A 23430-nucleotide genomic window follows, 5' to 3' on the forward strand; every position below is an offset into this window, starting at 1 on the left:
AGAAGGCTGAGGGGGGATCTTATAGAGACTTACAAGATAATGAAGGGGCTAGATCGGGTAGAGGTAGAGAGATTCTTTCCGCTTAGAAAGGAAAGCAGAACTATAGGGCACAGCCTCAAGATAAGGGGTGGGCAGTTTAGAACGGAGTTGAGGAGAAACTTCTTCACTCAAAGGGTGGTGAATCTCTGGAATTCTCTGCCCGTTGAAGTGGTGGAGGCTACCTCGTTGAATATATTTAAGTCACGGTTAGATAGATTTCTGATAGACAAAGGAACTAAGGGTTATGGGGAGAAAGCAGGAAAGTGGAACTGACCCACTTCAGATCAGCCATGATCTTATTGAATGGCGGGGCAGGCTGGAAGGGCTAGATGGCCTACTCCTCCTATTTCTTATGTTCTCTGGGATGTTATATGCTAAAAGCGCTATAAAAATGCAAGTTATTGGTTACTATATGCTTGTTACTCCTATGTATTGTGCACCAGAGTTGAATACATCTGTTGTAATATGTGCTCTGTGTACATATGTGGATGTTGGGAGAGCAGGATTGATCTTGCCTGTGATACTCCATAATTAAATACCAGCAGGTTGTCTTGATTTAGGTTCAGGTGTGCTGAATGGCTTGAAGGAAGCAGAGGAGAGCAGTTCTTCCCAGCTTTAATAGGAGTGATAGGGGCTGAGATTCGTGGCTATCAACTCGCACTGCTTGAAGGATCTTGGTGCAAAAGGAAAACAGCTTAAGGGATGAGAGAGGTGCTACTGTTTTAAGAGGCTGAGGAAGAATTAGTTAGATGCAAGGTACAGCTGAAAGGAACAGCATTGATCTGGATCTCGCAAACCTTATAGCTGGCATCCTTCCATCTGTGTAAGATGATGCAAACTTAACAAACCAAACCTATTGGGGGTAGGCATTGCTTCAACCTTTGCTGATGGCTGAAGAGACCAGTTTTGAGAGGCAGGTTCTACCCAATGTGCTGTGCTATCCGTGCAGATCACTGAATAGCTGTGCATCCTGCTGACTGTTTCACTTCCTGGGTGTGGAGGGGAGAGTTCCCAAGTGCAGCTTGCTTCATATCATCTATTCATATCATGTATGTTGTTGCAGTGCAGTCTGGGCCAACAAGGGCTGTTGAGAGTGCAGATATCATGGCCAGTCTTCCCCTGTAACTGGTACAAACAGCAGACGTCAGAGCCTCCAGAATCTGGACAGATAAAAGCTTTGACTTGCAAGAACCTTATTACGTCTGTCGGAAATTCTCAGCATTTGTGAAATAGAATCTTAGAATCCTTACAGTGTACAAAGAAGCCATTTGGCCTATCGAGTCTGCATTGACAATCTTACCCAAGCGCTATCCCCACGATACCCTGTTAACTCCCTTCTAACCTACACATCCTAGGACACTAAGGGACAGTTTAGCATGGCCAATTCACCCAACCAGCAATTTTTGGACTGTGGGAGGAAACCAGAGCACCTGAAGGAAACTTGTGTAGACATGGGGAAGATGTGCAAATTCCTCACACAGTGATCCAAAGCCCGAATTGAACCCAGATGCCTGGTACTGAGAGACAGGTAATATTTCATAGAATCCATAGACTCCTTACAGTGCAGAAGGAGGCCATTTGGCCCACCTGGTCTGCACCGACCACATACCCTCTAATCCCGTAACCCCATGTAATCACCCTGTTAGTCCTCCTGACACTAAGTGGCAATTTAGCATGGCCAATTAACCTAAACCACACATCTTTAGACCGTGGGAGGCAACCAGAGCATCCGGAGGAAACCCATGCAGACACGGAAAATTTTCTACTCCACATAGGCAGTGACCCAAGTTGGGAATCGAACCCAGGTCCCTGACACTGAGGCAGCAGTTCTAACTAATGTGCCACAATGCTGCCCTACATGAGGTAATATTGCAGTTGGGGATGAATGTGGCAGCCATTTTGTTCCCCCAAAGTATTGAAAAACAATAAGATAAGAATAATTGGATGAAGCAAGACCAAGGACCATCCAGATCTCCTTTCACCATTCTGGTAGCTGCAAGTTGTAATGAAAATGGAGTTGCTGACAATCACACCAGTCAACTAGTCTCCAACAGACCCAGAAGGGAGGCAAGAAATGCCTTTCGATGGTGGGAGAGCTTGGGGAACCTAAAGTACCTGTTCCTGCCAAGCCATGCTACACTCACCAGTATCTCAAATTCCTCATATACTGCATCTTAACATCTTATTTTCTAAATTGGGTGACCAGTTAATCTGCTATTACTGTTGGTTAAGGGAAAAAATGTTGGCCAAGGCTCTGGGAGGACATCCTGCTGCTCTTCAAATGGCATGGCAGGTTCTTTCACATCCTCCCAAACGTAAGACATGTTCCTAGTTTAATCTTTGCTCTGCCTCAACACCAACATTTCCACTCTGCTGTATGTGGAAGGTTTTGCACAGGCTGTTTGCAAACTTAGTTTATTAGTGTCACAATTAACACCGCAATGAAGTTACCGTGAAAATCGCCTAGTCGCCACACCTGTTTGGATACACTGAGGGAGAATTTAGCATGGACGATGCGCCTAACCAGTACATTTTTCGGCCTGTGGGAGGAAACCGGAGGACACCCACGCAGATACTGGGAGAATGTGCAGACTCCGCACAGTGATTCAAGCCAGGAATCAAACCTGGGTCCCTGGTGCTGTGAGGCAGCAATGCTAACCACTGCACTACTGTGCCACCTATTTCTTGTCTCATTTAAGATGCCAAGCATGCGCAGCTGCACTCTAATTAAAGGAAGTAACAGTGAAATGAATAAACTTGCACCCAAATAGGAAAAAATCTAGGATGGACATCACACTGAGTATCAGCCTGGATTATGTGTTTAAGTTGTGTGGTGGGACTTGAACGTTCAGGTGTCTAACTTGGAGGCGAGAGTGCTGTCACTGAACTGCCAACAGTAATCCCCATTCCAGCTGTGTTTTTACATTTGTAAGTATATAAAATGAATTGTCTGCTTTGAACTGAAAAGGAAAGCTGCATGTTTTGGAAATCTGAAATATAAATAACAAAATCTGGGAAGACACACAAGTTTAGCATCTGCAGAAGGCACAGACAAGTTCTCATCACAGATGTTAAATGTGACTGTGTGCTTTCAGCTATGTCTGGATTCCAGCATCTGCAGTGCTTTCCTTAGCGGAAGGCTTCAGGCACCATGCTCTAAGGAGGCGTTGGTGACCATGGGCTTCCATTAGATTGGTCCATGATGACGCTTGGCAAAGTATTGCAGTGCTTTACCACTGCATTCTGCAGTACAGCTGACCAGGAGAATCTCCTGCTGTTACTGCCTAGGAGGAGTTACAGGCTGCAAAAAAAGAGAACATAAGAATGCACGCTAGTGGAGGAGAAAAGGGTTGGAAAGGTGAGTACAAATCGGTAACGGGAAAGCAGTTGGAAGCAGAATTTGAAAGCCTGTGTTAGTAACAAGAGGAAGTGAAGAGCTCCACACTGTTAGTTCTGAGCTCTGGATAATTTTCAGTGGTGAAAGTTGACAATTGGGGCATATGACTGGCACAGATGTGAAGATGGAAGTGATCTGTGATGGTTAGGTTCTAGCACTTGAAGCTCGGTTCAATAGTTCTGAAGCAGGAAGCAAATGCATGCTGCAGCGTAAGTACGGCATCCCCTGTCCCTTGGTTGAATAGCTGGATAGGATTGCTGAGGGTACAGATTGAGATAGCACCTTTTAATGACACTTTGGGGAGGTGTTGGTGGAGAACATAGGATAGAAAAAGAATAATCTGTGCATACTGTACAACTGACTTTTCAGTTAACTTGTAAATGTGGCCTGCTGTGCAAACCAGTTTGACTGCTTAATGGATGGATGGGCCAATTTGGCAATTTGTTTTCTAAAGTTAGTCCAATCACAGAAGTTGAGGTGTGTCTGCACTGCGCCCGCCCATCGCACAGCTGTGGTGGGCCTGTTCAGACAAGGAAGCCTCCGATCAAAAGCCTAAGCCTGCAGGCCCACTAACGAATGTGGAAACGTTTATATTGGGTGAGTGAAGGATTCAGTCTTCACCGGACTACAAGCAACAAATAACCAGGGCTCTGGAACACACTTCCTGGGTGCTCACTACTGCTGGCAATCAGGTTATCTTCACCACTTGAAATACATGAACTGTTGCTTGTTAGGTACATGCCAGACAAGATTGGTGCAGAGGCCTTTTAGCAATAATCCTGAGCGGTGTCTCCTATGATATGGGAAACAACTCTGGAATGTAAATAGCAGATGACTCGGGTGATATTTATTGTGGTCATATTTGCTTTTGTGTCTTTCAGGATGCAATAATAGTTTTGGTTGTTGTTTGATAAAGTACGATTTAAAATCACAATTCTTCCTGTGCCCCTTTACGTAAATGTCATGTGACCAGATTTTGGCTTCTAACAGAACAAACACTTGAGTAACAAAAACATGGCTCCACTGCAGCTAAATGTTGACATCTCCAGTCATCTCAAGACAGCACACTCCTTCAGAAACCATCCCCGTTAAAGCTGGCTGTTTACTTTGGGGCGATTAGTATAAACACTCCACGGTTCTTGTTTATGCCAAAGCTTGCTGCTGGCAAAGCAGTGCATTGCAAAAAATAAATTTCCTTGTGGAGAAATGAAGGAAAGAAATCTTTTGCTCTGAGCTTTTACCACTCTCCAGTAGTCTCCTGGACCATGGCAGTCAGGCTGGGCACATCCATTGTGAGATTTTGCTGCTTCAGAAGACCCTGGAAGCAGTCTCTGGTGGTGGCACAGTGGTCAGCACTGCTGCTTCACAGCACCAGGGATCTGGGTTCAATTCCTTGCTTGGGTTACTGTCTGCACGGGCTTCCTCCAGGTGCTCTGGTTTCCTCCCACAGTGTGAAAGATGTGCTGATTAAGTGCATTGGCCCGAACAGACACCGTGGTGTGGCAACAAGACGAATTTCACAGTAACTTCATTGAAGTGTTAATATAAGCCTTACTTGTGACTAATAAATAAACTTTATTTTCAGTTGAGTCTACTCAAGGCTACCTTTATATGGCATGGCTCGCTAGACCAGTGTCGTCCCCCTGTCAAAAAGCATGTCTTTAAACAGTGGGAGGAAATTGGAGCAGCCAGATGAAATTCACGCAGGCACATAAAATCATAGAATCCCTATGGTGCCCAAGGGGGCTTTTGGTCCATCAAGTCTACATTGACCACAATTCTACCCAGGCCCTATTCCTATAACTCTGCATGTTTACCCTGCTACTTTCTTGACATTAGGGTCAATTTATCATGGCCAATCAATCTAACCACATACATCTTTGGAATGTGGGAGGAAGCCAGCATACCCAGAGGAAACTCACGTAGACGTGAGTTTCTAATCCTGCTTTCTCCCACAACCTTTGATCCCATTTGCCCTGAGTGCTATATCCAGCTGCCTCATGAATATATTCATTCCGGTGGTAATGAATTTCACAGGCTCACCACTCTTTGGGTGAAGAAATATTTCCTTATCTTTGTCCTAAATGGTCTACCCCGAATCCTCAGATTGCAATCCCTACTTCTGAACTCCCCCACCATTGGCAGCATCCACCCTGTCTAGTCCTGTTAGAATTTTGTAAGTCTCACTTATTTGGGAAGCAAGACACCAAGTCAAAGGCTTCTCCTTTGTTTATGCCCAATATGTAATATTTACCTGTGGATGGGGCTATTATATCAAAATCTCAACGCAGTTGTCTATATATCTCTGTTAAATGGACAGTGCTTGGAGAGAGAGAGGTTATTATTTTGTGTTTGTCTTCACTTGTGATCACCAGCTTTTGATCTCTCGGCAGTTTTCCCCCATGCTACTGTTTTCCGGACAGCAGGTTTCCTCGGTGCCCTTCACGTGTCCCCTACATCATTAATTTTGTGTACTTTCCTGTATTTTAGCACATTATTTCCAGTGACATAGTGTTATTGTTGCTAGGTTGGTATTCTAGAGTCCCAGGGTGAAGCTCTGGGGACCTGAGTTCAAATCCCACCATGGTGGATGATGAAATTTGAATTATAAAATCTGGAATTTATTAGAATGTAACCAGTGACAACTTTGTATGGATGTAATGTGACCAATGGGAACAAGATGCAAGGGCTAACTGACCCAGTAAACCATGGAACCAATTAGTGATGTAATAGTCAGCTGACTAGCTGATTCACTATAAATAAGGAACTATGTAGAATTGTGGGGAGCTTGGAGTGGCCTAGGCTGAGGCCCTAAGTTTGGAGTAATGATGTTTCTTTATCAAATCCTTTCTTTGATTTATAAGTTGGGGTAAGTGTTGTATTTTCATTAACTGCATTTTGAAGAGTTCCTTCTGAAGAAACAGAATTAAGAATTTACCGATCATGAAACCATTGTTGATTGTTGGAAAAACTCATCTGGTTCACTGTCCTTTTAGAGAAGGAAATCTGCTGTCCTTGTCTGGTCTGGTCTACATGTGACTTGAGAACCGCAGCAATGTGGTTGACTCTCAAATGCCCTCTGAACAAGCTCAACTAGAGATGAGCAGTAAACGCTGGTACATAAAATGCTGAAAAACAAGTTCTGTTACTGGCATATTGTTTTTATTTATTTGCGTTCTATTTGTTCGTGAGATGTGGGATCCCTGTCCGGGCCAACCCGCTCCTAACTGCCGTTGTTCGGATAGTGGAGCCAACTTTAGTAATTTCAATCCATATGATGTAGGTACACCCACGGTGCTTTTAAGAAGGGAGTTTCAGGACTTTGACCCAGCAACAGTGAAGAACTGACAGTTTTGACCCAAGTCAGGATTGTGTGTGGATAGGAGGGGAACTTGCAGGTGGTAATGTTCCCATGTGTCTGCTTTGACCAACTTTGGTGTTGAGGAAGGCTTGGCAAGTTGTTGAAATTCATCTTGTATATGGTACACTGTCACCGTGAATCAGTGATGGATGGGGTTCCAGTTAAGTGGGCTGCTTTGATCTGGCTGGTGTAGAATTTCTTGAGTCTTTTTGGCTTTGCACTCATTTAGACAAGTGAACAGCGTTCTGTCACACTCCTGACTTGTGCTTCTTGGGTGGTGGACAGGCTTTAGGGAGTCAGAAAATGAGTTATTCATCAAGTGCTCCCAGCATCTGACCTGCTGTTGTAGCCATACTATTTATATGATTGATTCAACTCAGGTCCTGGTTAATGGTAAATTCCAGGATGTTGAAGGGGGATTCAGCACTGGTGATGCCATTAAATATCAAGATTGCGTTCTGTCTTGTGGAGATGGTCACTGCTGTACCCTTGTGGCAAAAATATTACTTATCACTTATCAATTCAAACCTGAATGTTGTCCAGGTTGTTTATAGTGGCATGGACTGGTTCTGTACCTGAGGAATCAAGAATTGAGATGAGCTTTGTGTGATCCTCAGTGAACTTCTGACCTTGATGGAAGGAAGATCATTCATGAAACAGCTGAAGATGGTTGAAATTTGGCCACTGACCTAGGGAATTCCAGTGATACACAGGGACTAAAATGATTGAGAAGAGATTTCCTCCTGATTCCCATTAACTTCATCTTTGTTAGAGAGCTCCTCTATCACACTCGGTTAAATGTGACCTTGATGACAAGGGCAGTCATTCACCTTGGGAATTCAGCTCTTTTGTTCATATTTGTGCATAGTCTGTAATGTGTCATGAGCTATTTGGCCCTGATAGGACACTGAGTATCAGTAAGCAGGTTATTGCTGAGTAAGTGCCACTTGATAGCACTTTCAAATAACACTTTTCTTCACTTTGCTGATTGAGAGTTGACGCTGATTTGGGAAACTAATTCTGAAAATACTGATACAGCCCTGAGTGTGTGATTTATTCATGGAATTCCTGAGTGTCAATATGTAAATGTTGTGTATAAAGAGCATTGGGAGACGTGTGTACAGTACTGGTGGGAATTGGTCTGCCCCACTAGAGTGTGGTGCTGGCATCTCGCTGTGTGGGTTACACTGTGGCTGCCGCACTAGTGTCTGCCTCGCTTGTGGGGGACACTGCAGCTGGCACGCTGTTGCCTGTCTCACTTGTGATGGAAGAAGTTTGACTGGAGGAATAAAGAATTGCGAATGAAAACTGCTGTGAGAAACCTTGTAATACACAGGCTTCAACATGTTTTTTCCTGGTCCCACTATGCTTAGGACGAATACTAGTCCATCCATAGGTTAGTTATCCTCCAGTCCAGTGTGTGTTGCTAAGTATTCAATACGACCTGCACTGTCCAGGTTTATTTTGGCATTGCATCCAAGGAAGTCGTGGATTGAGACCTCAGGGACTAGCGACCACTGCACCCCTCTTTAAACCCCTCACACCCCTTCACGCTGATCACTGCTCATGTTGGTGAAGTTTGCTCACAATGCTCTGCATGTCCGTGGTTACCTTGGAAGAGTACAGCGTCCATTCATTAAGGAAAATGTTAATTGTTTTTGGGGTCGCTTTAGTAGTCCTTATAACCCTAAAGACACTTGCTGAGGAATAAAGATTCACTCCTGTTGAGCTTTAATCTGGGCTCAGTTGGCTGAGGTTAACCGTACATATTGTTCTCTTGGCTGAAGTCATTAAAGAGCAGTTACTCTTGTCACATATTGCTTGACATTTGTATACCTCTTGTTTATCTTCCATCCTTGAAAGACTATCCCAGCATGAAACACGAGCTTTGGGAAGGAGGTGAGTGGTGTTTCATTTTAAAGACGTAGCATTTCCTTTGAAGGTAAAATCTTGCTCTTTTTCTATTTCTTCAAGTGGCTCTCATCCTCTTTACACTGAAGGTGCTGAACCTTGCAGAGATTCAGTCCAGCAGCGGGAATGAATGCCAACAACCTGATTACATCCACATGTTTTCCTTGTAGAATATCAGTTCAAAGAGCTAATAACTCAGGTGGTTTTGTGAAGCTTTGGCACTGAATTTAGTTGTAGCTCAGCCGAACCCCCAACTCCAGCTTCGCCTGAAATCAGCAACTCCATCTCTCACCAACACTAAGACTGCTGCCTACTTCTACCTGACTGTTCCTTTGCCCTTTGCCTCAGCTCATTGTTTGCTGAAAGTCTCATTCATGCCTTTGCTACAACTGGACTTGACTACTTGTATAAACTCATTGCTGCCTTTCCACATTCGAACCTCCATAGGTCGTCCAAAGTTCTACTGCCCAAGTCTTAACTTGCACCAAGTCCAGTTCACCCATTACTGCAATGTTTACTGACCTACACTAATAGTTAAGTATGGCCATTTTTAAAAAATAAATCATTCTTGCTTTCAATCTCTCCATGGCCTCACCATTCCCTATCCTTGGAATCCCCTCTGGCCATACAACCCACCAACATTATGCTCCTTCAGCCCTGACTCCTTGTGTATCTCTGATTTTACTTGGTTCACCATTGGTAGTTTTGCATGCTGCCATCAAGCCCCTGGAATTCCCTCTTTATACCTATCAACCCCTGTAACCCACCTCCCTTTTAAGACTCCCCTTAAGACTTACCTCACTGACCAAGTTTTAGATCTTAGAATCAAAACATTCTTACAACAGAGGAAGGCTATTCAGTCTGTCTTGTCTTTGCCAGCTCTGTGGAGAAATAGTTCACCTTGTGCACCCGTTGGCTTTTCCCTGTTGCCCTGCATTTTTTTTATTTTTCAGATGATTTCTCCTTTTTAGTGCCTCCATTGGTCCTGCCTCCACTATTCTCATTGCCAGCGTGTTCCAGCTCCTAATTGCTTTGCTGCATGAAAAAAGGTTTTTCTCCTGTTGCCATTGCTTATTTTGCCAGTCGCCTTAAATCTGTGCCCTCTGGGTCTTGATACTTCCACTAATGGGAGCGGTTTTCTCCCCTTCTACTTTGTCCAGACTCATCATGATTTTGAATGCCTCTATCAAATCTCTTAACTTTCTCTGGGAAGAACAGTCCCAACTTCTTTCTATCCACATTGCTGAGCCATTTGTGTGAATGCTTTTCTGTATCCTCTCTACTTCCTTCACATCCTTCCTAAACTGTTAATCAGAACTGGGTGCAATGTTTCATAGAAGTTTAGCCTAACTGCCTTGCTTTTGTACTCTGTGCCCTCACCAAGAATGTTGTATGCTTTATTAACTGCTCTCAATCTGTCTGCCACTTTCAGTGATTTATGCACATCAACATCCAAGGTCCCTCTTTATCTGTGTCCCTTTTAGAAATATACCCTTTATTCTATATTGTCTCTCCACTATCTTCCTTCCAAAATGAATCACTTTGCACTTCTTAGCATTAAATTTTATCTGCCACTTGTCGGTCCACCCCACCAATCTGTCCACATCCTTTTCAAGTTCTACACTATCCTCCTCGCAGTTCACTATTTCCAAATTTCGTAGTACTTGCAACTTTTGAAGTTGTGCTGTGTATGTCTAAGTCATTTATGTATATCAGGAAGAGCTGCGGTTCTAACAGTGATTCCTGGGGGACACCGTTCTCCACCTTCTCCCAGTCTGAGAAACAACTCCATTTTCTGTCACTCAGCCAGCTTTGTGTCCAAGTTGTCACATCCCTATGATTCCTCGAGCTTGAACTTTGCTCACAGGTCATGTATCACTTCGTCAAATGCATCACACCAACAGCATTATCCTCATCGGCCTTCTGTTACCTCACAAGTTAAACATGACCCTCCCTCGTACCTCATGCTGTGGCTTAGTGTCAAAATTGTTTTGTCAACCCTCCTGGGGACATCAAGGGTGCTATATAAATACAAATCCTCTCTGATGAGGGAGGAAAAGCATGCTGTGAATGTTCACTTACCTTCAATATCTTTGTTACAGAGTGGAATCCTCTAGTTCTGTGTGATGTTCATTACAGTTCATTAGGTCCATTGACTATTGTTTTTTATGTTGTACACTTCTTGTGATGAAACCCCAGAATGCCAGTAGAAAGCTTTTACAGCTGAATCCATCAGTTTCTCCCTTTTGTCTTTTACGCTCAGCGTAAAAGTTTAGAAAGTTTGTTTATTACTGTAATACTGCAATGAAGTTACTGTGAAAATTCCCTAGTCACCACACTCCAGTGTTTGTTCGGGTATACAGGGAGAATTTACCATCGCCAATGCACCTACCTGCACGCGTTTGAGACTGTGGAAGGAAACCGGATCACCCGGAGAAAAACCACTCAGTCATAGGAGGAATGTGTAAACTCTGCACAGACAGTGACCCAAGCCGGGAATTGAATCCGATCACTGATGCTGTGAGGCAGCAGCGCTAACCACTGTGCCACCTCAGCACAGAGCCTATTTTCTTCACTAGATATTTAGATGGTACTGCAGCCTAGTGTTTTACACTCAAGGAGCAATGGCAATATCTATTGGGCAACCTCCTGTAGGTTGACATTCCGCATAGTGACTTTGCGGGAACATCAAATAATGCTGTGTTAATAATAGGCAATCAGTAGACATCTGGTTAATTGATGTTTGATTTGAGTGGGCATTGCTGATACTGAGCACAGTTACCAGCTGGTGTTAAAAAGCAGCTCCATTGCAAGCATTCCAACAATACTTCAGAGAGTTTTGCAGAAGGTGCTTTTAATGCTTGCTGTGGGCAGAAATAGCTGTTCATCTTGTGGTGCCTCAAGGAGTTAGTGCTCCTTTCCTAGCATTAAGATGCTATATTAAAGATATACTGAAAATTGTTGAAAGGTACAGTGTTTTCATTATATCTTCTCCAGTCTCGGAAGCTGCCCTGGAGGAGAGTAGTATTCACAAGCAGCATGCAGTGAAAGATATTTGTTGTCCCAGTGTCCTCCTTGAGTAAGCCCCAGGGACTTTTGAGTTCTGATTATTTGGGTGTCTGGGAGACCTTGTGGAATGCAGTCTGCAATCTGCTGCACCAACTCCATCATCGCTGGAGTGAAAAGGAATGATAAATGCTGTCTTGGACCCTGTTTACCAGGCTGATTCTGGAAACGGAGGGTCGATGTATGAGGAGTGATCGACTGGGTTAGGATTGTTTTTGCTAGAGTTCAGACGATTGCGGGGGGCGGGGTGATCTCATAGGGACTTACAAAATTCTAACAGGTCTAGATAGGGTAGATGCAGGGAGGATGTTCCCGATGGTGGGGGTGTCCAGAGCCAGGGGGTCACAGACTGAAACTCAGTGGTGAGTCTGTGGAATTCATTACCACAGGAAGTAGTTGATGCCAAAACATCGAATATATTTAAGAGGCGACTAGATATAGCATTTGGGGCGAATGGAACCAAAGGTTATGGGGAGAAAGCAGGATAAGGCTATTGAGTCGGATGATCAATCATGATGGTGATAGATGGCGGAGCAGGCTTGCAGGGCCAAATGGCCTTCTCCTGCTCCCATCTTCTATATTTCTGTGTTTCATGCTGCCTTCAGATGCAGCTCCCAGAACCCAGAAATGTTTTAATACAAAGCTACAGAACCAACAGTATTCATCGGGAATAATAGAATAGCAATATACCAGTTAAATGAAGAAAGATTGCAGAATCCAATGATACCAAGGGATTAAGGTATCCTGGTACATGAATCACTTGAAATTAGTATGCAGGTACTGCAGGTGATGAGTAAAGCAAATGGAATGTTGGTATTTATTGTGCAAGGAATGGAGTATAAAAAAAGGATGTTTTACTGCAGCTGTAGAGAGTTTTGGCGAGACCGTATCTGGTGTGGTGTGTGTGGTTTTGGACTCCTTATTTTAAAAAACTGATACAATTGCTGTGGAAACAATTCCGGGACAGTTCACTCAATTTATTCCTGGTTTGAAGAGCTTAACTTATGAAAAAAGATTGAACTTATTAGGCCTATACCCATTGGAGTTTAGAAGAATGAGGGGTGACTTTATTGAAATATGTAAAATTCTGAGGGGCTTTGATAGGATGGATACCTGGAGGATATCTCCTGTTGTGGGGGAGATTAAAACTAGCAGACACAATTTAAAAATAAGATGTCTCCCTTTTTAAGAATGAATTGAGGAGAATTTAATGCTCCCAAATATAGGATATAGATAATATGGAGACTTGGGTACAGAAATGACAGATGGCGTTTAATCCAGACAAATACAAGATGGTGCATTTTGGAGGATCAAATTTTGGTGTGATTAAACTGTAAATGGCAGGACCCTTGGGGACTTTTAACTTGGAGATCTGGGTGTGCAGGTCCACAGTTCCCTAAAACTGGCAACACCGGTGGCAAGGGTGATTAAGAGGGAATATGGGTATGCTTGCCTTCATCGGCTGGGGAGTTGAGTGCAAGAGTTGGCAAATCATGTTGCAGTATATAAAACCTCGGTGAAGTTGTATTTGGAGTATTGCGTGCAGTTCTGGTCGTCACACTACCAGAAGGACATGGAGCGTAAAGAAGGTTTAGCTGATGTTGCCTGGTCTCGAGGGTGTTGACTATGAGGAGAGATTGAATAAACAAAGATTGTTTTCACTGGAAAGATGGAAGCTGGAGGGGAGACCTGATAGAGGTCTACAAAACTATTAAAAGCAGGGTGGGTAGTTAAAGGCTTTTTTCTCAGGGTGGAAATGTCATTACAAGGGCCACAAAGTAAGAGAGGGAAAGTTAGAGGGAGATGTGAGGGGGAAGGTTTTCACGCAGAGTGGTGGGGGCCCGGAATGTGCTGCCAGAGGAGGTGATGGAAGCGTGTGCATTAATAACATTCAAGAGGCATCTGGATGGGTACAGGAATGGAGAGATACAGTCTGAGTAGAGACAAGATTTTTTTTTAGTTTAGGATATCATGATCAGCAGGGCTTGGAGGGTCGAAGGGCCTGTTCCTGTGCTGTTCTTTTTGTTTTTTGTTTGAAAGGTTATTGGTGATTGCACCTCTTTCTACCCCTGCCAGAAAGTAATAGAAGCTGAGTCTTTGAATTCAATCAATGCTGAAATGGACAGGTTGTTGAACAACAAGGGAGTCGAAGGCTGGGGGAGGGGGGCCAGATAGGAAAGTGGAGCTGAAATCACAAAACCAGATCAGCCATGATCTTATTAACTAGTGGAGCAGACTCGAAGGGTCAAATGGCCTAGTCCTGTTTCTGAGTCCCTATGTTCCTATGGGCTATCCGGATTGCTTTTCAATTTTATACATCCTGTTCTTGCACTAATACTGAAGAAGGAAAAGACCAAAGTTCAGCAGTTAGGTTTTCTAACTAAGAGGCCAGGACTAATTACAGTCAGTGAGGAGGTCCCTGTGAGTCATCAGGTTTTCACATTCATTGATTTTCAAACATAACTGCTTCTACAATCTGAGCACTGCTTTCTTTTGGATAGCTGATACTGTTGTATTAGCTGGCTTTCCCATTTCTACAGAGGGTCCCAGAGAGAGTTTCATTATCTTCAGGAACTATCCAAGAGTGAGGTGAGCAGGATATTGTCCCTGAGTGTAGGAGCAGTGTCTGGCAATACAACGGGATATTGATATGTTGGTATACTGGGCAGATATATGGCAAATGGAGGTTAATCTGGATAAATGTGAGGTGATGCATTTTGGCTGGAATAATGTAGGGGGGAGTTATATGATAAAGGGTAAGCCTATAAAGAGTATAGAAACGCAGCGAGACCTGGGGATGCAAGTGCACAAGTCTTTGAAGGTGGCAGTACAAGTGGAGAAGGTTGTGGAGAAAGCCTATGGTATGTTAGCCTTTATAGGAAGGGGTATAGAATATAAGAGCTGGAGTCTAATGTTGCAGTTGTATAAAATGTTGGTTAGGTGCATTTAGAGTACTGCGTCCAGTTCTGGTCACCTTACTACCGGAAGGACGTGGAGACTCTGGAGAGAGTGCAGAGGAGGTTTACTGGGATGTTGCCTGGTATGGAAGGACTGGGTGATGAGGAAAGATTGAGCAAATTGGGGCTGTTTTCCCTTGAAAGATGGTGACTGAGGGGGGATCTAATAGAGGTATATAAGATTATGAAGGGTATAGATAGTTTACCTCTGTTTACTCTATTTCCTGTGTTAGAGACACACAGTACGAGGGGCCACGGGCTTAAGGTGAGGGGGGAGAGGTATAACACAGATATTAGAGGGAAGTTTTTCACATAGAGGGTAGTGGGGGTATGGAATGCTCTGCCAAGTAAGGTGGTGGAGGTAGGCACGCTGGAGTTGTTTAAGAGTAACTTAAACAGGCACGTGGGCCAGTGTCTGTGGGAGTTTGTGCATTCTCCCCGTGCTTGTGTGGGTTTTCTCCAGGTGCTCCGGTTTCCTCCCACACTCCAAAGATGTGCTATTAGGCTGATTGGAGGTAATAAATTGTCCCTAAGTTAGTTTCCCTCAATGTGGAATGCCATAAACAATAGATAAGGGTCATGGGTGGAGGGGGGGACTGGTAATGTTAAAATGGCGGCGTGGGCTTGTTGGGCCGAAGGGCCTGTTTCCCGGGCTGTTTTTGTTCTTTGGAGAATGCAGCTGCGTATAGTTAGAATCATTATGAATATTTGCATGGTGTCCCCCATGATTCTATTTGTATTTGTAGAGGATCGTGGAGAATTAAATCAGTGTTTTTGGGAACGTCTTTGGCTTGCTTTGGGAAGAAAATCTTATGTCAAATACGCTTTGCTCCTACTGGCAGCAGCAGACTTGGTGTTACTGCTCAGAGTACTGTCTCCAGACTCACCTTAAGTTTTGAAGGGCAGGATCTATAATTGGGTGTATTTCACTGTATAATTGGGCACAGTGTGACTATTTCACGAACCTGCCAGTTGATCTTAGTGGCATCCTGGTGACAAGTGCTGTCAGAATTTTATAGTCACTGTCTCAAAGACTCCTGGTTGCTAAGCACAAGTTAAACATACTTTTAATGAAAGTTTTTGCTTGTCTGTTGTACTGAAGAACACAATCTATTGAGTAATGTTCATTTGCGTAGGAAAGGCTCTCTAATACTCAGGAGGCTATGCAAACAGTATTTGGAATACATCACTGATTTATCCGGCATTCATTCATTGTACTGACAGCTTGACTGAACACTTTTAAGCAGGGTGTCTCAGTCATTTGCTTGAAGTGCACTTCACATACAAAAGAGATTCCCAGTTGTAGTCAAGTTGTCTTACTGTGTGGTCTATCATGGTGTGATACAGAATGTAGTGTGTCTCCTTGACCTTTGTCGATCCAATTTGGGGAGAGGATGATTAAGGGTTAGAATGTTGTGTAATGTTGCTTTGTTATTTTATCAAATATATTAATCTGCTGCCTCTTCAGTTAGAAAATCTCAGCTGGAAATTTGGAAGATTAATGAGTGATTTGATTGACGCTTTCAGGAAAGTGGATAGGTAGGGTAGGTAGAGGGAAATGGTTTCTTCTGACTGGGCCTGAAGGGCTTAATCTAAAAATTAAAGCTAGGCCATTCAGGAGTGAAATTGGGAAACACTTCTGAGTACAGAATGTTGGAATAGTCTTCTGCAAATGGCAATTGATGCCAGATCAATTGTTACCTCTAAACCTGTGACCAATTTTTGTTCATCAGTGGTATTAAGAGATGGGACAAAGATGAATGATGGGCTGGAATTTTACTGGCGCGCCTGTCCCGGAATTGGGGCAGGCGAGGCTCGCAGAACAGAATTCTCTGGCCTCGGGCAGGATTTTATGAGCTTTGAGTGAGATCATAAAATCCCGGCTGTGGAGTTGGGTCACAGATCCAACCGTGACATCTTTGACTTGTGAAATAGGCTTGAGAGGCTGCCCCCAATTAAATGTTCCTCAGGCAATTAACCCAACCAAATCCCCAGGAGGCCAGACTTCCAGTCATCTACCTGGGCCCAGTAGCTTTAAGTATATTTAAACAGAATTTGAGGATAAGTTTCTCCATTGGCGTAGACAAAGTATTTTGGCTTTACCTCTCTTTATTGGGTCCCTTTGTGTCTGGAATGAGAGATCTGGTGAGCTGCTTTGGGGCATCACCTCAGGCATTTGAAGTTTGAACTTTTGTTTTGCCAATGATGTGGCTAAATTAAATAACTCAGCAAGGATGGAAGAATAGCTACAAGTGAAACCTTGCTGTTGTGAGCAGGAAGGGGAAAAATATTCTGCAACAAACTTAACATCTGGGAATGCAGTAGTTATGGTGGTGTAGTGATCATGATACTGAACTCATCATCCAGAGGGCATGTTCAAATCCTACCATGGCAAAATGTGAGTTTATCATCTTTTAATTCTGGAAATCAAAACCTAGTTTGGCAGAAATGAAGATGAACCTGTTCAACTATTGTAGAAGCTTGACTGCTTAACCTCCTATCCTTGACAGACTGGCTTTTATGTAACTCCAATCCCATGCCTAAATAGTTGCCCTTTAAAACAGCCTTACAAGTCACTTGGTTATAGTAAGATTGTGTAATAAAGGCCAGCCTTGTAGGAGAGTGTTGAAGTGGAATATCTGATGTACAGTTTCAGAAATAATGCATGTGTGCAACTGTAGTGGACTGTCGACTGCATATAACTATTCTGCAGCATTGACATGCATGTAGCAATAACACTTCCGTTAAATTAATCATCTGTTGCTATTTCTTTTGGGCACCTTTTCTGTTGGGTGTTCTCCATTACTGCACATACCCCACTTTAGAATCCTGTCTGCCATGATTTCCAGAGCTTGGAGTTGTGCTAATTCCCTGCTCCCTTTAAAATATCCACGTTTCTGTTTTTCTAAATTAAGTCATACAAGCAGTTACGTGAAGATTATGATGATGTAAGAAATAATAGCAGGAGTCAGTTATTCAGCCCCCTCAAACCTGCTCAGCTGAACAGCACAGTCATGGCTGATCTGTTCCCTCACTCCACTTTCCTGTCTACTCCCCATGTCTCGATTTTCTGAGACACTAAATATCTGTCCATCTCAGCCTTGAATACAGTCAGTCATTTCTAGTTGCTGGACGTCACGATAGCACAGTGGTTAGCACTGCTGCCTCAGCGGCAGGGATCCAGGTTCAATTCTGGCTTTGGATGACTTGTGTGAAGTTTGTACTGGGTGACATGCCCCTGTGGAGAGTTGGTGTAGACTCAATGGGCTAAATGCTTCCTTCTGCACTGTACCTTCTGTGATTCAATGGATAATAGAGATGTTGCAGGTGTTCAACTTTGAGATGCAGTTGTGTGATGCATGGAGCCTTGGTTTAATGTCCCATTCACGTAACTGCTCCACTGACAGTGTGGCACTGGTCTGAAGTATCAGCTTACGCTAAAAGTCATTAGGTAGGGCATGAGCTCTAGACCTTCTGCCTTGAGTTTCAGGAAAGTTGCAGACTGAGCATGATATCTGCAAGAAGAGTTAGCCTTCATTTCATCCACAGTCTCTCTTCTCCTGTTTGGTAACCTCTGAAGCTTGCTGTCTAACCACATCCCAATGAAGAAGAACTTGCCCAAACTCTGTCCAGCATCTACAAAGCACAAGTCAAGAGTGTGGTGGAGTACTCTAGACCTGCCTCTAAGCGCAGCTCCAACAACACTCAAGAAGCTCAATACCATCCAGGACATATCCACAACCATAAACATTTGCTCCCTCCGCCACTGACCCACAGTGGCTGCAGTATGTGCCATCTACAAGATGCACTGCAGCAAGACTCCTTCCACAGTGCTTTCTAAACCTGAGACCTCTTGGCATCTGGTAGGACAAGGGAGAGATGCATAGGAACACTACCATGCAAGCTCTCCTCCAAGCCTCACACCATCCTGACTTGGAACTTATGATCGTTTCTTTACTGTTGATGGGTCAAAATCCTGGAACTCCCTTCCTAATAGCACTGTAGGCGAGCCGACACCATATGGACTATAGTGGTTCAAGTAGACAGCTCAGACCACCTCTAGGGCAATAAGAGATGAGTCAATAAATGCTGGCTTAGCCAGTGATGCCCACATCTTTTAAACAAATCCAAAAAGCTGATTGGGGGGGGGGGGGGGTTAGAAATGCTCACGTATTATAATTTATCGTTTCATTATATCTGTTAATGTAGTGTTAGGTTCTGATATTTGTCTATTATAATACTGTTTGAGCTCTGTCTGAAGTCTGACCCTGGCCTTTGACCTTTTTCACAGGAGTGCCGTGTAAACACAGTTTAAAGTTCAGTGTTACTACAATCGCCTCCATTTGCAAACACTGCTAGTACTAGGACAGAATAATGATTATTGAGCCTCTTCTGTAGTGTGAGCTGGGAGTACCTTTCCATGAAATGAGAGAGCACTAAGAGCAGCCAATGCTTTAACTAAATATTTACTTCTCCAGCATTATCGTGTTTTGCTTTTGGCGACACTTAGTACTTTCAGTTCTAAGATCCATTAAAACTCCTTTGGACGTCAGTATATCAGCAATAAACCATATAAATGGAAGATCAACACGCTCAAAGTACACTTTTAGATTATTGTTTGCTAAGCTTGATTAAGAAGTTTCTTAAGTTTATAAACAGCATTCTCTCTAAGCCTTTTATACCTTGTGAATTACTTTTAATGTGCAGTCACTGTTTTGTAGGCAATGCCCACTGCCAGTTTGCATACAGCAAGGTACAAAATGAAATGCGTAACTGGTTTGTTTGTTACTGAAGATGGAATTCTGACCAGGGCACAGTGTGTTCCCTATTCCTCTTTGAGTAATTCTTTGACTAAGATCTTAGTTTATTTATTTATTGTCACACGTAGGCTTACGTTAGCACTGTAATGAAGTTACTGTGAAAATCCCCTAGTCGCCACACTCTGGCGCCTGTCTAGATACACAAGGAAAATTTAGTATGGCCACTGCACCTAACCAGCATGTATTTTGGATTGTGGGAGGAAACTGGAGCACCTGGAGGAAATCCACATGGACACGGGGAGAATGTGCAGACTCCACACAGACGGTGACCCAAACTGGGAATCATACCTGGGTCCCTGGCGCTGTGAGCCAGCAGTGCTTGCCATCATGCCGACCTATAAATCTCCATCTGAGCAGATGCTCTGGGGTCTTGTTTAATCCAGAATAGCAGCATCTTTGAAAATGCAGCCCTCCCTCTCTATTACGTTGCGATGTCAACCCAGCTTACGTACTTAAGTGAGGCTTAAATCCATAACCTCATGTGACTACCTAGCCTAAGCTGAATATTGTTGTTCTCACAAAAACTACAGCAGTAATTCTTTGTTTGATATTGTCTACAGAGTTATAAAGCAGGTTTTTTGATAATGCTGTTGGGGTTCACTGTCTCTCTCATCGTGGAGGCAAATTCTACTTTGACCATCGCTTTCTGACCCAAGCGTTTTGCTTGGTTCCTGCTGACTGAAAGGTGGTTGCACATTCCTGGCCAGTAAATGATGAAGTCCAGGCTTGGAAACTATTAGTGGTATCAAAGGGGATCCCACTGGCAGTGCAATGTGAGGTGAGCAGGGCAGGACAGCGTGGTCAGACAAGTGAGATCTCTTCGCGTTACGTAAATAATGTCCCACCTTCTGCAATCACATACCCTATTCACTCTAACCATGCACCATCAATTCTTATTAAACTTTTAATCCTGGCTGCCTCATTCTCTGGTATTTAACTGCAATCTGTTGGGAGTTTACTGATTATTTGTTAGGTGACCCAAGTACTAGATGCATGCTTAAACTTGCTTCTGTGAGGGTATTCCCTCCCATCTCTCTCCTGCCCATAACTCTGTCTGGTATGTGGAGCATTCAAGGAATCGAGTTGAATGACTAAGCAAGATGCATGTGTTTATTGAGCCTATGGCCACTTGCTTGGAACATCTAGCTATGTACAGATGTGCGTTAATAAAACATCATTATTTTATTGCTGATGTGAAGTATTAAGTCTTTTCTATCTTTATGAGCCATACACTCACTCAATGACTGGCTAGATGTGCCATATGGAAAGGCTGGAAAAGAAGTGGCACAGATTACAGCTCTACAGGTCAGGAAGGTGCCAGGTTTTATCTCTGTTCTCTGCCAGGCTGGCAGGCCAGGCACTGTACTTTGCCACCTCTGCCCCTGGAAATGGGGAATTAAAGCTCCAGGGTTCTTGCTGCTGTTCATGATCCCTCATTCCTGGTGGATAAAGTAATAGGTGCTCCCTGTTCCATTTGATAGAATCCCTACAGTACAGAAGACCATTTGGCCCACTGAGCCTGCACCAACAGCAATCCCACCCTATCCCTGTAACCCCACACATTTATCCTGCTAATCCCCCGACACTAAGGGGTTATTTAGCATGGCCAGTCCACCTAACCTGCACATCTTTGGACTGTGGGAGGAAACTGGAGCATCCAGAGAAAACCCATGCAGACATGAGAATGCGCAAACTCCACACAGTGACCCAAGCCAGGAATTGAACCTGGGTCCCTGGCGCTGTGAGGCACAGTAAGAAGTCTCATAAAACCAGGTTAATGTCCAACAGGTTTATTTGGTAGCACAAGCTTTCAGAGCACTGCCCCTCCATCAGGTGAGTGGGAGTTGCGTTCATACCAGATGAAGGGGCAGTGCTCTGAAAGCTTGTGTTATCAAATAAACCTGTTGGACTTTAACCTGGTTTTATGGGACTTCTTGCTGTGCTTACCCTCGCCCAATGCTGGCACCTCCATATCATGGCTGTGAAGCAGCAGTGCTAACCACTGTGCCACCAGGCTGCCCACATTTTCCAGTCACCTCTGATGCTCACTCTCCAGAAGGGGTGGCAAGGAGAGAACTCTTCAGTTGTGCTATTTTGTGATGGGTGGTCTATGAACTGCGCCCAGCAATACTGTTTTACCTTTAATATACATAGACCGTAAGTACCATTTGAAATAGTTATCAGTGCACAAGCTGATTAAGATGGGATCTATTCTATTGACATTTGTGTGTTTCTTTGCAGACTGTGCAGTGAATGTACACAAGAATTGCAGGACACTTCTAGCTGAATGCACCACTTCCAAGGGCAAGGTCAGTGTGTTTGTGTAGTTGGTGTTTACTATGCTGTTACTGCTGCCATGTCAGATGTTCTATTATTTAATAGTAACCTGTCCCGGTTTGGGATTGAATTGGCTCAAGTGACACACCTGATGGTAAGAACTGAGATCCAGCTCTGTTCTCCGTGGCACGCTGAATGGGCAGGTTTAGAGTATTGCAGAGTCCTTGGGCAGCCAGCCTGGGACGTGTCCGAGGGTTGGGTTGATGCTTCTCATTTCAAACCAACACTCAAATGTTGTAGGATGCTCCAAATCAGTCAAGTAGCACAAAGCTTACCGGTACTTTGTGCAGGTAAGTTGCATAGCTTTGCTGAGCTTTGTCACTTGACAGCTTATATCCTTGTTAAAATTCACGGTGTGTAACTGATCATTTTCCTGGATTTGGAAATGATTTCGTCCAATCATCCAAAGGAGCCTCAAACCCAGACTTGGCACTACCTCTTGAAGATCAAGATTTCCACCTTTTTTGTTTTTTTCTCAACCTGGTTTGTGTCAATACACTGAACTTTAACCTTTCTCCAACTCGAAGTTAGGAAATACACCAGGAAATTCCTATTTTTAATGTTCTGGCTATGCTCCTTACATGATGGTCTTAAAGGGCTGAATTAAATTGTTCCCAACTCAGTGACAGACCTGTCCCCACCAGTACTGTATCCCAGTGTTATACAGTGACGGACCTGTCCCCACCAGTACCGTACCCCAGTGTTATACAGTGACTTCTCTGTCTCCATCATTACTGTACCCCAGTGTTAGACAGTGACAGACCAGTCCCCACCAGCACTGTATTGCAGTGTTATACAGTGAAAGACCTGTCCCCGGCAGTACTATACCCCAGTGTTGTACAGTGACAAACCCATCCCCACCAGTATTGTACCCCAGTGTTATACAGTGATAGACCCGTACCCACCAGCTGTAAGAATGAAGGGAGAATGGTGGATTCTAAACTATCAAATATGTTTTTTCTGAAAGATTCTTGCATCATCTTCATTAAATTGGTATCATAGTTGAGAATTAAACTAACCGTTAAAACAGGGTTTCCAGGTTTCTTCCGTCTCTTTTGTCTCTGCTAACCCATTGAAGTAATTCACCTACTGCCATTCCCCTTCCTTTCCTCATAAACAAATTTTTCTTTCTAAGATACTGATCAAATTCTCTTCTGAAAACTTTGGTTGAACCTGCTTCTACACATTCGGGCAGTACATTCTGGATCTTAACCCCTCGCTGCGTAAAGAAGATTTTCCTCATGTTGCCATTGCCTCATTTGTCAATAATCTTAAATCTGTGCCCTCTGGTTCTAGATCCTTCCACCAATGGCATCATTTCTCCCTACCTAGAGTCCTATGATTTTGAATCATTAGGTGGGGTCAGTGATATCACAGCTGTTTCACAGCGCCAGGGACCCGGGTTCAATTCAAGCCTCAATTGATTGTCCTGTGTGGAGTTTGCACTTTCTCCCCGTGTCTGTGTGGATTTCCTCCGGGTGCTCTGGTTTCCTCCCACAGTCCAAAGGTGTGTAGGTTAGATGGATTAGCCATGCTAAATAA

At 43.7% G+C, this 23430-nt stretch overlaps 1 protein-coding gene across 1 annotated transcript in view; it reads left to right on the forward strand.

The window, feature by feature from the left end:
• Positions 1 to 23430, forward strand: part of arhgef18b (rho/rac guanine nucleotide exchange factor (GEF) 18b) — a 215342-nt gene that overhangs the window by 140164 nt on the left and 51748 nt on the right. The window contains exon 11 of the mRNA XM_080212859.1: positions 21793 to 21860. Within this exon, the coding sequence (XP_080068985.1) occupies positions 21793 to 21860 (68 nt within the window). The remainder of the gene's footprint in view (positions 1 to 21792; positions 21861 to 23430) is intronic.

The sequence above is a fragment of the Carcharhinus amblyrhynchos genome, chromosome 26 (genome assembly GCF_965287045.1).
Source record: "Carcharhinus amblyrhynchos chromosome 26, sCarAmb.v2.hapA, whole genome shotgun sequence".
In the NCBI taxonomy this organism is placed as follows: Eukaryota; Metazoa; Chordata; class Chondrichthyes; order Carcharhiniformes; family Carcharhinidae; genus Carcharhinus; species Carcharhinus amblyrhynchos.